The sequence below is a fragment of the Scyliorhinus canicula genome, chromosome 9 (assembly GCF_902713615.1).
Source record: "Scyliorhinus canicula chromosome 9, sScyCan1.1, whole genome shotgun sequence".
In the NCBI taxonomy this organism is placed as follows: domain Eukaryota; kingdom Metazoa; phylum Chordata; class Chondrichthyes; order Carcharhiniformes; family Scyliorhinidae; genus Scyliorhinus; species Scyliorhinus canicula.
Window position 1 is genome coordinate 172,412,945 of NC_052154.1, and position 15,249 is coordinate 172,428,193.

At 40.9% G+C, this 15,249-nt stretch overlaps 1 protein-coding gene across 6 annotated transcripts in view; it reads left to right on the forward strand.

The window, feature by feature from the left end:
* The window catches only part of ppp6r3 (protein phosphatase 6, regulatory subunit 3), a 152,694-nt gene extending 138,694 nt beyond the window's left edge, over positions 1–14,000 (forward strand). For 3 of the 6 annotated variants that reach the window (XM_038808206.1, XM_038808207.1, XM_038808204.1), the window contains exons 22-26: positions 4,736–4,934; positions 8,086–8,103; positions 8,405–8,521; positions 9,423–9,512; positions 11,804–14,000. In XM_038808206.1, the coding sequence (XP_038664134.1) occupies positions 4,736–4,934; positions 8,086–8,103; positions 8,405–8,521; positions 9,423–9,512; positions 11,804–11,855 (476 nt within the window). In that variant the 3' untranslated portion in view covers positions 11,856–14,000. The remainder of the gene's footprint in view (positions 1–4,735; positions 4,935–8,085; positions 8,104–8,404; positions 8,522–9,422; positions 9,513–11,803) is intronic. The other 3 variants (XM_038808205.1, XM_038808210.1, XM_038808209.1) reach the window with 1 other exon arrangement.
* Positions 14,001–15,249: the final 1,249 nt, after the last annotated feature.

The following is a 15,249-nucleotide window of genomic DNA, read 5'->3' on the forward strand; positions in this document are numbered from 1 at the left end:
TTTCTGTAGAAGCTTTTCCAGGCATATTGGACTGAACGTTACTGTTTCTCTCTCCAGAGATGTTGCCTGACCTGCTGAATTCTTCCAACATTCTCTGTCTTTATTATAAATTGCTGCTTGTTTTTTGGCAGCCAACCTAAACTTTATGATGCCATGATCACTGGTCCCACTGATACCTGATCCACTTGATCCTTCTCACTCCCCAGAACCAGATCCACACCTCCTTCCCCCCGTTCAACTGGCAACATACTGATGTAGGGAGGTTACCTGAAAACACTTTGGAAACTCTTGCTCCTCTCTACATTTTGACTATTACAATCCCAGTCTCTGTAAGGATAATTGAAGTCTTCCATTAAATTACTCTCTAAATTCTTGCATTTCTTTGTAATTTTCCTGCAAATTTGCTCCTCTATCTTTCCCTTGAATTGGTGACCTATAAGAATGCACTAAGCAACATAATGGTACTTCTATTGTTTCTTAGCTATAACCGAATAGATTCTGTCCTTGGCCTCCCCTTCTGGGACACCTTTCTCTCCAGCACTGTGATGTTCTCTTTGATCAGATTTACTATCACTCCTCCGTTTCTTTCATAAGATCCTAAGCAACAGGAGCATAACTGGGCCATTTAACCCATCGAGCCTGCCCAACCATTCAGTAAGGTCATGACCAATTTGATTGTGATCTGAACACCACTTTTTTGCTTGTTTTCCCCATAACCCTCGACTCCCTCATCATTCAGAAATCTGTCTAACTCGGCCTTGAATACATTCAATGACCCAACCCCCACTGCTATCTGTGGAAGTGATTTCTGAAGGCTAACAACTCATTCTCATCATCCCCTTCTTACATGGGAGACCCCTTATCTTAAACCTGTGCCATCTAACTTTAGATTCCCCCAAAAGAGGAAACCTCATTTCAGCATCTACCCTATAAGCCCCTCAGAATCTTATGTTTCAATAAGATCGGGCAGCACGGTGGCACAGTGGTTAGCACTGTGGCTTCACAGCGCCAGGGTCCCAGGTTCGATTCCCGGCTTGGATCACTGTCTGTGCAGAGTCTGCATGTTCTCCCCGTGTCTGCGTGGGTTTCCTACGGGTGCTCCGGTTTCCCCTCTCAGTCCAAAGATGTGCAGGTTAGGTGGATTGGCGATTCTAAATTGCCCTTAGTGTCCAAAAAGGTTAGGTGGGGTTACTGGGTTACGGGATAAAGGGAATAGGGTGGAGGTGTGGGGCTTAGGTAGGGTGCTCTTTCCAAGAGGCAGTGCAGACTCATATGGGCCGAATTGCCTCCTCCTGCACTGTAAATTCTATGAAAATCACCTATCATTCATCTAAACTCCAATGAGTATCAGCTCAATCGTTCCTCATAAGTTAACCTTTTAATCCCAGGAATCAGCCTAGTGAACCAAAGCAAGTATGTCCTTCATTAATTATGGAGACCATGGGGTGGCATAGTGGTTAGCACTGCTGCCTCACAGCACCAAGGACCTGGGTTCAATTCCGGCCTTGGGTGAATGTCTGTGTGGAGTTTGTACGTGCTGTTGTCCCTGTGTCTGTGTGGGTTTCCTCTAGTGCTCCGGTTTCCTCCCACTGTCCAAAGATGTGCAGGTTAGGTGGATTGGTTACGGGTATAGGGCGGAGTGGATCGGTGCAGACTCGACGGGCAGAATTGCTTCCTTCTGCACTGCAGGGATTCTATGAAACCTACACCATATCCTAGGGGCGGTCTCGCCCTGTACAATTGTAGCAAGACTTTCATACTTCATCCCTTATAGTAATGATCTTTATTGTCACAAGTAGGCTTACATTAACACTGCAATGAAGTTACTGTGAAAAGCTCCTAGTCGCCACACTCCAGCACCATTCAGGTACACTGAGGGAGAATTCAGAATATCCAAATTACCTTTGAGCACGTCTTTCGAGACTTGTGGGAGGAAACCGGAGCACGCGGAGGAAATCCACGCAGACACGGGGAGAACGTGCAGACTCCGCACAAAGTGACCCAAGCCGTGAATCGAACTAGGACCCTGGCGCTGTGAAGCAACAGTGCTAAATGCCAACATTCTGTTTACCTCCCTAATTACTTACAACACCTGCATGCTAACGTTTTGTAATTCATGTACAAGGTCACCCAGATCCCTTTGTAATGCAGCTCCCTCCATTTAAATAATATTCTGCTTTTCTATTCTTCAGCAATCTAACTGTGCAGAAGGTATTTTAAATGTATAAACGACTGAGGAATCCTCTGTGACTTCAAAAACTTAATGGTTTCTTCTTAAATAGGACAACATTCAAAACAATTCTAGGTTAATTCAAGTTACAGCTCATCCCCATTTTATTTAAAGTTAAAAGACTTTAAAATATGAATTCTGTCAACATTGTCAACTTATCTTCCCTATCTGATCTGAACACCTTCAATCCTGAAATATTTCATACCAAAACCTGCCTTTTGAGCCACATCCCCATTACCGCCAAACGTCATAGTTCCATATGGCTATCTGCACCTGCTTACAAACCTCATTATTTTTTAAAATTTAGAGTACCAAATTTTTATCCCCAATTAAGGGACAATTTAGCGTGGCCAATCCACCTAACCTGCACATCTTTGGGTTGTGGGGATGAAACCCACGCAGACATGGGGAGAATCTGCAAACTCCACACAGGCAGTGACCCGGGGCCGGGATCGAACCCAGGTCCTCAGTGACATAGATAGCATCTCTAACCACTGGGCCACCGTGCCGCCCTCAACTACATTACTCCATTGAATGCATTTGCATGCATGCACAGTAACGCTATTTTGACCGTATCACATTCCCCCTCTCTCTGATCCCACCTAATACCTCACTATCTCCTGATAGTGTTATCTGTCTGTCTCAATCTCTGTGCACCTTGGTTGTCCTCCCTAATATTAACTCCTGGTTCCCACATTCCCCCTCTAAATTATTTTAAACTCTCCCTAATAACACCAGCAAATCATTCTGCAAGGTCTTTGATCCTGACTATGATCAAGTGCAGCCATCCAGATTGTATATGTTCCAGCTTGTATATGTTCCATCTTCCCAGAGCTAGTCCTAGTGTCCCAGGAATCTAAAGCCCTCATTCCTACAATATCGTTCCAGCCATACATTCATATGGCTTAACCTATATCTAGATTTGCATGTGATACTGGGAGTAGTCTTGAATGTCTTTGAGATACTTCCTAGTTCCCTAAACTCTGCCTGCAGGACTTCATTCATCTTTCTGCCTATGTCATTGGTACAGATATGGGCCATAACTGTTGGTGTTCACTCTTCTGCCTCAAAGTGCTCTGGAGCATCCTTGACCCTGGCACCAGGGTTCCCATTTGTGGGCACAATACCTACCTATTGAATCCCCTATTGCTACAAATGTAAATTAACTGAATTACTTGCTGTATAGTATTACATTGTATTTATAGGATAGAAACAGATTATTTGGCCCAGCAGGTCTCTGCTCGCGTGAGATTCCTCCTCATCTAACCTCATCAACATTTCCTTTTGTTCCTTTCTTCTTCTTTATATAGCTTCCCCATTAAAACATCTATATACTGTTCTTCTCAACCAATGTTCCTGTGTGGCTGAATGACAATCTAAAAGTTCCCACGTAGGTCACACACAAACACCTAAGACATGTAAACGTTAGCACCTTTTATATTGCAGTTGTGGCCGTGCAAAAATAATTTGGACATGCTGCGCACTTATAATCAGCAGCATAATCCAAAAACAAAAAGGGGTATATTGGTTTGAACTACAATTTGTGACACCACTCTGTAAAGACCTATTTCTTGAATAGGATTTATTTGTAACTGTCTGGCCCTTCATCCTTCTGCCAAATGAGAACATTTTCTCTCTACTTTGTCCAAATCCTCATGATCCTGAACATCTCTATCTCTCAATCTTAATGGGCACAACTCCAATGAAACTGGCTCTTCCCCAATTAATTATTTGTAACTTCAGGTTGCTTCTTTTCCATAGCTGACCTAAACCTTAAGATGCTTTGATCACTTCCCGCAATGTTCCTTAATGACACTTGATTCACTGATGTACCTCCTTCCCTAAATCCAGCAATTCCACCTTCCTTGTTGGGTTGGAAATACACTGACTATGAAAATTCTCCTGAACACTTCAGAGAATCTTCCCCGTCACTGCCCTTGACACGATATTCCAATCCAGTTTATTTTATAATAATTAAGGTCCCCCGTTATTATTATAGTTTTAGCACCTCTGTAACTTCCCTGTAAATTAACTCCGTTTCATGCCTCTGCTGTCTCTTTAATATGCGTGGATATAATCCATCCAGATCTGGGTTTTATCTTTTAAGTTGATTAATTTATCAATTAGCTTCTATTTTGCGTTTTAAAAATTCTTTCTATCTTGTGCTGTATTGAATATGCTTGGAGGAAATGTAAAGGTTTCGTTTTCCAGAGGATGAAAATAAATTTGATTATTTGGAGGAAATATAATAAAACTTGATGCAAATTTTGAAAAAAATTGCATTATGTAATCTGATTTTTCTCAGTAAATTCTACTCAGCGCATTTCTTTTTTAAAAAAAAGTATCTATGCTGTCAGCCAAATTTCTATGTAATTGATTTAAATGATACATTTTAACTTATATTACAGTATTGTCTGAGAAAATAGTCAATTGAGTTTTCTATCTCGATCTAACATGCCTAGTTGTGGAAATCTACAGATCTTTAATCCTGTCTTCAAACTGCAGATTTTGTTGCAACCTCACAGCTTGCTTGCAAGGAACAAAGAGCAGTGTCAACCACAGTAAATGCAGAAGCCAACTTGTCTGACGGAGAAGAGGAAGAGGTGGCTACAGACCAAATAACAGAGACGGTTACAAATGGCTCCATGAAAGAAACAGTCAGCCTTACTGTAGATGCCAAAACTGAAACTGCTGTGTTTAAAAGGTAGGTTGAGTGTTCTAAAATCCCTCAGAATATGGAGTAATTCCACCTTGAATACAGCATCGTTTTTGGATATGTAGTGGACTTCTATTCCTCATGATATTGATTTAGGCAGTTGGTCTAATATCAGTTGTTGGGACAATTCTGGAATCTATTATTAAAGCAGTTGTAACAGTGCATTTGGGAAAATATGGAATGAATCGAACAAGTCAACATGGTTTTACTAAGGGGAAATCCTGTTTGACAATTTATTGGAGTTTTTTTGAGGATGAAACTAGTAGGGTACATAAAGGGGATCATTAGATGTACTAAACCTGGATTTCCAAAAGGAATTTGATAGGGTGCCACAAAAGATTAATGGGCAAATTAAGGGCTCATGGAATTGACGGTATCATCTCAATTCTTAAACATTTGTAATTGTTTTCTGCACCTCCTTGCATGCTCAATTGTATGGCAACCAGATTACTGCGCGGTGTTTCAAAAAATTATCTAACCAAGTTTTGGTGTAAATTAACGTTACCTCCCTGCTTTTGGATGGGCCTCGAGTCTTAAAGGGAAATGTATATGTAAGTGTTTTATTCGGACAATAGAACTTTGTGTTGCAGATCCATTGTAAGTGTTCTGTTTGATGTGATACCTAGCTATCCTAAAATATAAGATTTGTGAAAATGTAAACCAGTAAATTGAACTCGGGTGACCAATTGATACTGGGAGTGCAAAAAATGAAACTACATTCCGAGCATCTGTAGCTAGTTCTTTAAATATTGGCTGTAATACACTCCGTTTGCTTTTTATCACTTGGCAGAATGCAAACCCCTTATTCCCTTATCTGCTGATTTTAAAAGAATTGATGGAATAGCAAACTCTTTGAAATAAGATACCGGTGCCACGGTGGCGCAGTAGTTAGCACTGCTGCTTCACAACGTCGAGGTCCCAGGTTCGATCCCGGCCCCGGGTCACTGTCCATGTGGAGTTTGCACATTCATAGAATTTTACATAGAATTTTTACAGTGCAGAAGGAGGCCATTTGGCCCATCGAGTCTGCACCAGCTCTTGGAAAGAGCACCCTACCCCCTATCCAAGGTCAACACCCCCACCCAACACCAAGGGCAATTTTGGATACTAAGGGCAATTTATCATGGCCAATCCACCTAACCCGCACATCTTTGGACTGTGGGAGGAAACCGGAGCACCCGGAGGAAACCCACGCACACGGGGAGGATGTGCAGACTCCGCACAGACAGTGACCCAAGCCGGAATCGAACCTGGGACCCTGGAGCTGTGAAGCGATTGTGCTATCCACAAGGCTACCGTGCTGCCCATTCTCCCTACGTCTGAAAAACCCGGGGCCGACCCCTCACCGATTCCGGGACCAGTAAGGGGCTAGCAGCGGCGCCGGGTGAAACTCCCGGCTCCCACGCTAAAAACAGCCGGGGAATGGGCAGGTACCTGGCCGCGCATGCACACGGCTGACGACCAGCCGCAGTTGCGTCCTATAACATGGCGCAGGCCATGCGTGGACTCGACCCGCCATCCGCGACCCCACTAGCCACCATCCACCCACAACCCAAAGATATGCAGGGCAGGTAGATTGGGCACACTAAAATTGCCCCTTAATTGGGGAAAAAAACATTGGGTACTCTAAGTTCATTTTAAAAAGCGCATACGATTGTTACCAATGCTGGAAATTCATAAATTTTATCTGTGTTTGGCTAGATTAAAACCACTGGAATAACTGCATTCACCCTGTTACAGAAATGATGTGAGAAATGTAGGAATGCAATTACAATGTTTGCATTTAGAGAAACAAAAGCTGGATTTGAGATTGGGTCTTTATCCTACTTAACTTTGTTCACTAATGCCTCATTTATTTTTATAGCTTCTTTTATATACGCATATACTTGAGCTGAATGTTTTGTAAAGTAGTAGCTAAGTTTCACACTTACAATTTCCCTTGTGCATATATGGGGCTGCATTCTCTGTTTCAGTAGCTAAGTGCGAGACCGAACGGCGAACGTGCGGGGGTTTTACGACCAAAAACCCGGGGCCGACCCCTCACCGATTCCGGGACCAGTAAGGGGCTAGCAGCGGCGCCGGGTGAAACTCCCGGCTCCCACGCTAAAAACAGCCGGGGAATGGGCAGGTACCTGGCCGCGCATGCACACGGCTGACGACCAGCAGCAGTTGCGTCCTATAACATGGCGCAGGCCATGCGCGGACTCGACCCGCCATCCGCGACCCCACTAGCCACCATCCACCAGTCCTCCCCAACCCTTGCGGAAGCCTCCCAGGCCAGCATCACGGATCCAGGCTGAGTGTGGCGGCACTGGACATAGTCCGCAGCCACCACACCAGGTTCCCGACCGCTGAGACCGCACTATGCCATCGTGTCCCGTGCCATCGGGAACTCGGCCCATTGAGGGCGGAGCATCGCGGCAGGGACTGCCTATGACACGCCAACGGCGTTGCAGCAGCACGTGAAGCAATTAAGCCATTTCTGAGGGGGCGGAGCATGGCTGACCGGCGGTGGCCCTGATTTGGGTGTTGGAGTCGATACTCTGCCCGATCGCTGATTACAATATCTGCGTCGGACAACGGAGAATCCAGCCCATAGTTTCTCAAACAAATACTTTTGAGGCAAATATTGATAACTTTGAATCATTGCATTGGAGTAGAGGCAAGCGTCCCTTTGACGCATAAGTTTTTGGGATCATTTTTAAATATTGTTTCTAGTATTTATTTAGAAGACGTGGAAGAAATTTGAGATGTGGTTTATTATACGAGTATCAAAAAATAAAAAACTGATATTGGAACTTTGCGATGTTGCATAATAATTAAATATCTGCCATTTAATTACCTTCGTGTATTCAGTTTATGATTTAATTATCTTTTAGGATATTAAATTTTTCATATACTAAAGTTTTCTTTGCAGCAGATAATCTATTCTACTTGTGGTGCGACTTAATGGTGGTTGGTGGAAACATCTAGGTAGTTCTATTACAATATAATGAAAGAATGCTAGATATTTTAATGCAGCTGTATTCAGTAGCATTTGAATGTGATACTTGAATATCATAAACTAGATCATGCTAATTTAGTTGAGTGTTTCACAATTTAAGCTTCCTTTCTTTTTCTTTCGTGCTTGTGGCTTCAGAGTGTTGAAATCCTATTGGTATGTATTATAATTAAGTGTAATTTAAATCAGTGCTGTGTGTGCAAACAAACAGCCTCATGTGATCGTAAATGTATTTTCACATTATGGCATGATTTTGAGATGACACCCAAAATGCTACATTCAAGTTTAAACTGCCTTCAGACTGAACCTCATTTATTCATGCTTTTCTTCCATTTGCATGTGAAGATTTTCAGATACTGCATGATTGGAGAGTGAATTTCATAACAATTCTGTGATGGGACGTGCATTTGTTATGATAACATTATAGATATTTGATAACTTGCCTTTTTTTGTTTAGTGAGGAAGTAAAGTTGTCTACCTCTGAAGATGTTTCTTCAAAATATGTGTTGCCAGAAAACTTAGAAACTTCAAAACTGACTCCAACGTCACAGTCTAATGATTATCGAACAGACGGGTAAGTGCACTCAAATTATGATGAGATGTTAACTCGTGGCTTGCTTAAATAAAATGGAAATGTTTGGCAATGGCAGGCTTGAATCTCAATATATTTGCTACATCAGCTTTGTTTCGGCTATTTAGTCAGTGTTATTTTAAAACTTGTTATTGGTGCCTTCATTACATCTGCTTCGCGTGTGAAATTTAAATACTCCACTATATGAAGAATGAAAAGAATATCTAACTCTGATCCAGTGAAATCCCTCTTAATTAGCATGAGGACAATGATACTGCACATGGGTCATATTTTATATGGAACAATACTTTTTGGGGGGGTGGAAGGTAAACCCAAAGTTTTTCCAAGCTAACCAGTCACAGTTGACATAACTGCAGCTGCAACGAAAGAATACAACCGGGTTTTTGCTTTAGGTAGTACAGTGTGACTACTAATTATACCATTGCATGAACTATACCATTTCACTTTTTTCCTCACTTGTTTTTGACAGTGAAATGATTTATGATTTGTGTTTGCTTCTGTAAGTGATAGCTGTCATGCTTGTGTATGTCACTACCAAACAGAGTAAAAATGGTTTGTCATAATATGTCTCAGCTAGAATTAATTTCCACAATGCTCTTTAGTTTCCATCTTTTTTTTTTTTTTTTTTATAAATTTAGATTTGCCAGTTATTTTTTCCAATTAAGGGGCAATTTAGCGCGGCCAATCCACCTACTCTGCACATTTTTGGGTTGTGGGGGCGAAACCCACGCAGACACGGGGAGAACGTGCAAACTCCACACGGACAGTGACCCAGAGCCGGGATCGAACCTGGGACCTCAGCGCCGTGAGGCGGTTATGCTAACCACTAGGCCACCGTGCTGCCCTTAGTTTCCATCTTTAACGCAAACTATTTTATCAACAGCTTGAAGCCTTCTGAAGAGAATATAAAATCTTGTGCAAAAGACACCTTGAATGGGCCTGTTGATAATGTGACATCAATGGAAGAAGTCAAGTAAGTCTCTATTGCAATCTGTACATTATACCATTGTATACCATGCAATGTATAACTTTAGTATCGCCTATTTCCTGATAGTTCCATGCCACATTTTTAATGGGAGGCCCTGTCGACACGCTCTATAAATGACTGGATGACTAAGGAATTATCTCACTGTCATCTCTAGAAACTAGTTTACATAGTTGAGATTTGCACTACAAAACTGGAGTACATGCTTAATATTAAAGTTTAAACCATTAAGAGTATGACATTGCCTCTTTTTGGAACAGTGTTACAATTCCCATAGAGACCAGTAACTTATGAAAGGGTACTTGAATTCCCAAAGTTTTAACACTTTTACTGTACAAACAAAAAATAACATAAAGAAAAGCAGGAGTAGACCATGCCATGCTCTACCATTCAAATTAATCATGGTGAACATCAACTTCACTTCAACTCTCTTGATTCCCTGAGAGACTGACAACTCTATCTCAGCCTAAAATATATTCAATGTTAGCATATCCAAAACTCTTTGGCATAGAGCACTCCAATGTTTCACAACTCTTTTAGTGAAGAAATGTCTCCTCATCACAGTCCTGAATGTTAGGCCCCTTATCCTGCTCTAAATTCGTTAGTCAGGGGAGAAATGTCTGTCTACCCTGTCAAGCCCCTGCATTGATGCATTTAAGAAGAGGTGTGTTAGATATGCGGGGTAAGGGAGTGAGTGACTGGAGACGGTCACTTGGCTAGGAGGAGGCTCGCGTGGAATATAAGCACCAGCATAAACCAGTTCTGCCATCTAGATTCTAGGCAAATCTGAAGGCCTAATAATACATTTCATTTCCACCTAGCAATATAGGGTCTGGTTTAGCACAGTGGCGTAAATAGCTGGCTTCTAAAGCAGAGCAAGGCCAGCAGCACGGGTTCAATTCCTGTACTAGCCTCTCCGAACAGGCGCCGGAATGTGGCGACTAGGGGCTTTTCACAGTAACTTAATTTGAAGCCTACTTCTGACAAGCGATTTTCATTTTCATATAGCTGATACTGAGATCAAATAAGATCTTATCAAACTAATGCTCTCTGAGTTAAGAGGATTCAAATTAATGCTTATCCTTCCGTGAGACTGAAACTTTAAAGCCTGTGGTTGAGACGGTAATGATACCTGGCATTTAATGATCTCTTGCATAATTTTAAAGCCATATCATTCTTGGCTGTTCTAAGTTATGAATAGTCCTTGTAGTTTTCAATTTGTGCACCTTATGTGGGGAGAGAAAAGAGCAGAATTATAGTATGATTATAGTTTAATTTATAGTCTGAGTCCATATGTAGCAAGACCTGGACAATATTCAGGCCTGTGCTGATAATTGGCGAGCAACATTCGAGCCACAAGTGCCAGGCAATGATCCTCACAAAGGAGGGAAAACTCAACCATCTCCCCAGATTTTTGAATCTCCTATTATCAACATCTGGGGGGTTATCACGAACCAGAAACTGAATTGGACTTGCCAAAAAAACATTGCGGTTACAAGAGCAAGTCAGAGGCTGGGAATTCTACGGCGAGTAACTCACCACCTCACTCCCAGAAGTTCGTCGACCATCTACAAGGCACTGGTCAGAAGTGATGTTGAATGTTCTCCACTTGCTTGGATGAGTGCAGCTCCAACAATAGTCCACAAGCTCGACATCTAGGACAAAGCCGCATGCTTGATTGGCACACCTTCCACCACCTGCAACATTTATTCCCTCAACCATCGGCACGCAGTGGCAACAGTGTACTTGTTTGTACCATCCACAAGATACACTGCAGCAACTTACAAAGTTCCCTCAACAGCACCATCCAAACCCGCAACCTCTACCATCCAGAAAGGCAAGGGCAACAGATGCATTGGGATCTCACCACCTGCAGGCTCCACTCTCTCTCTTCCCCCCCCCCCCCCCCCCCCCCCCCCCAAAGCCACATGCTGTCTTGACTCAGAATAATATTGTTTCTTGACTGTTGCTGGACCAAAATCCTGGATCTCCCTCCCTAACAGCACTGTGCGTATACCTACACCACATGGGCGGCAGACCTTTGAGAATGTGGATCAACGCCAACTTCTCGAGGGCAATTAGGGATGGGCAATAAGTGCTAGCCTCGTCATGCTGCTCGCATACCCAGAAAAATAAAAACATGTTCACTAAATGAAGTTGTTTTTTCCCTTTGCTCGAACTAGAAATGTTTGTTTATAATTGTTGAAAAGCGATTTGACTGCATTTTCACTCGTGTGTATGAAATTTTATCTTGCATTGTGTTTTCTGTTTTTTTTTAGGACTAGTCAACAAGTCCTGCCACCCGAAGCTTCGGTTAATGGCCCTGCATGATTAATTCTGTCTGCTGTTGTCTACTCCAGCCTGAGCAGCTACTATCCAGGGGTATCAGTGGGGTTCACTGGAGGCACTGGGCTTCGGCCTGTCAAAGCCAGTCACTGCTGCACTAAATTCACATGGGATCAGGACCAGCAATATTATCAGATTTTTTAAGATGGATGTGCAAAGAAGAGTTGAATGAAATGTACAAGTGAGGGTATTACATGTTGGCAGATACAAAGAACTCTTGCGTGCATTTGTATCAAATACATGTTCTTATAAACAGGATGATCAGTCCATTAAATATCTTGCCACTCACGTGATAATTAGCATTGTTGCCATAGTTAAATGGTTCTAAGAGTAGAGTATTTTATAAAAAGTGTATACTTAAACCCAACGTATATAATTGAAGTATACCAATTGGAACACATAGTGTGACCAAAGTGTTTAGAAATTTTCATACTTTTTTTCATCTTGTATAAAATTTTAACTTTCAGTGTTTCTTCCAAGTGGGCAGAGTAAATTGTAGAAGTGAAATGCAAATGTCAAAGTGTTATTTTGATTGAGTTGCCTATATTAAACCAATTGCTAGAGAAAATTCTAATTGTAAATGTTCAATAGTGGCTCTTTGCTTCAGGTTTTATTTGTAAACATTTCTTGAATTCTAGAACATTAGTATTGAAAGCTCTTTGATATGGAGTTTAAATATATTTGTTACTGAAGACTAGTTGGTCATTTGGTATGTCACTGAACAGCCATAAGCTTGTTCATCCCTCTGTATTTTACATTTTCAGATCAAGAAATTGTTCAAATCAAAGGTGAAGAACGCTTAAGATTAGCCTTGAATTGCATGTGACCTCTGTGTTCCTCTTTGCTAAAGGTCTGCATCAGTGCATTGCCTCAATGATTTAAACTATCTTTTAACTTTTTAAACTTCTATTAAACCAACTAACTGATTTGTTTTTAAATTAGCCCCTTTATTTCACTTGCCAAGGCAATGGAACTTAATCAGGGTGAACTGATCACTGAGCACTTAATGTAACAATGGTTGGCTAAAAGTGGCTCTATTGGTATAAACTTCTAAGGAGTGGCGAAGAGCCCTACTTTGATAAAGTATGACAATACCTAAAGAGGTTAACTCTAACTTTTAAATTCAGGGATTTGAAGTGTTATGACAGGTTGACCCCGATTCATTGGGACCTTACTGTACTGTTAATGGAAGTGGCAGCTAGTATTGGGTTAAGCTAAGAAAGTTTTGAAAAAGTGTCATTTGACAAAGTGCCTATGGTACTGGTTTAAGTCAGAAGAGAGATGATGGTGATGCATGATGAATTTGTGGAAGAATTCTTTCACATTAGAAAATAGTGTCTGTTCCAGGAAAGTAAAATGAAATGTGCACTCATCATTTTGTGTGGCTTGTTCTTTGCAGCATCTACAGTAACTATATTGTTGGCCCCTCCAAGCACCTTAATACATTCTAAGTCAATGGAATATTTTTTGTCAATTTCATCACTGGTTTAAGAAAGTTGACGGTTTGAGTTTAAAGTACTGCACATCTGTATTTGAAGAAAAATCGCCAAACCAAACAATGCAATTTTCTGTGATCTTCCTCAACTGCTTTGTGGCAGTTCAATTCAGTTGCCAATGCTTGATTCACCACTTAAACTTCTGAAGTAGCTAATCACAGACACTTGAAGGCAGGGATGCTGAGACATCCCTATCGGTAGCAATCAATTAAAACTGGTAGGACTATAGTATACATTTTTAAGTATTGTAAAAGATGGGAGAGGGAAGGGGAAGAAGCGTTTCCGAATCAAAATATTGGGAATGGTGGTGTTATTTGGCTGTGGCTGCTAAATAGGAAAAAAATAACCTGTTCTGTCTTGACAATCTTCATTTGCAATGTTTGTGTGTTTAGTTGCATGAAAACATGGCAACTATTTTTTTAATAATGCGTTAGGATGGACATTAACCACTCACGCAAGCAAATACAAAATGTAAAAAGTATTGGATTCTTACTGTCAGATTATTCTGGTTGTATGATACATTTTTCATTTGTCCTATTTCAGCTGTACATCCAATATACCATGTAAATATACCTTGTTAAAATTAATATGCCATTAGTTAAAGTTTGCAATAAAGTGAATTGCTTAAGTTGTACAAAAGTGAATCGTTTAAATTATATGAGCATGGTGGCCCAATAATTATTAATCACATGTTCAGTGGTACAAATTATTGCCAAAAAACTTCCTCAATGCTTGGATGTACAAAAAAGAAACTCTCCCATAATTATTAAAGCAAACACTGAGGATGCTGGATATCTGAGATAAAACAGAAAATGCTGGAAATACTCAGCAAGTCTGGCAGCATTTGTAGTGAGAGAAATAAAGTAGTGTTTCAAGCTGAATATGATTTCTTCAGAACTGCAAACCTCCCATAATTGACTTGCAACACCTTTCTCGAACTTACTATTTGAAATTTATCCACAGTGATTGTAATCCTGTCTTTGTTTTTAAAATAAATAAACTAAATATTTAGTAAGGTGCCCCTTTTTAAAAGATGTATCATGGTTTGATTAAAATGTTGGGTTGCTGAATAAAAAGGGTTGCTTACAAGTTGCTTTGAACTGCTTTACTTAAAAATGGAATGCATTTGATTGCTCAAAGGATCTGGTCAGGTTTGGTTTCCATACACGTAGACCTGAGATTATAAACAAGGCATTCTTTGCAGTCCTGTTGGCTTGAGCCGATGCAGGTTAATTACTTGCTTCCATAAGTGGTGTGATAAAACAGTTTTTTAAAGTGTAATAATTAGGCTATTGTACAGTTTAAACAGTACATTTTTGAGCTTAATGGTGACAAATTAGACTTGAGCAACTAGAAGTCAGTCGGAGGTGTGGGCCTAAAGTTACATTTAATGGGTTAAATCACTTATTTGAAAAATGGTTCAATTCAGAATTAGGGGTTGATTGCAGTTTATGATTGTAGGAATATCCTGGGATAACTGCGCTGACTGTCTCTGACTACTTGAGTTTGAGCAGTTTGAGTTTCAGGAGCATACTCCATAACATTGGGAGGCTGAAGGGTTTTTTGTATGCACATTCCAGGAGATAGGTCATCTCCGTTTGTAGTAATACACATTGGCGAAAGAAGAGGAGAATCAACGTACGGCTCCATTGTATTTATTTGGCACAGATCTTCCGTACTGAATATATAACAAATACAACTCTTGAGGAGGATGACAAACTAAACCATGAGCTAAAACTTGGGAAGAGGTGATTGCTGAATGGATATGTGAAGTGCAGGAGCTCATTTGTAACAGGGATTTCCATAGTTTGCAGTTATAACCAAGAGTCCTAAATTGTTGGGTTGCTTACCAGGTTTAAGAATGAGATTTTAGAGAGGAAATG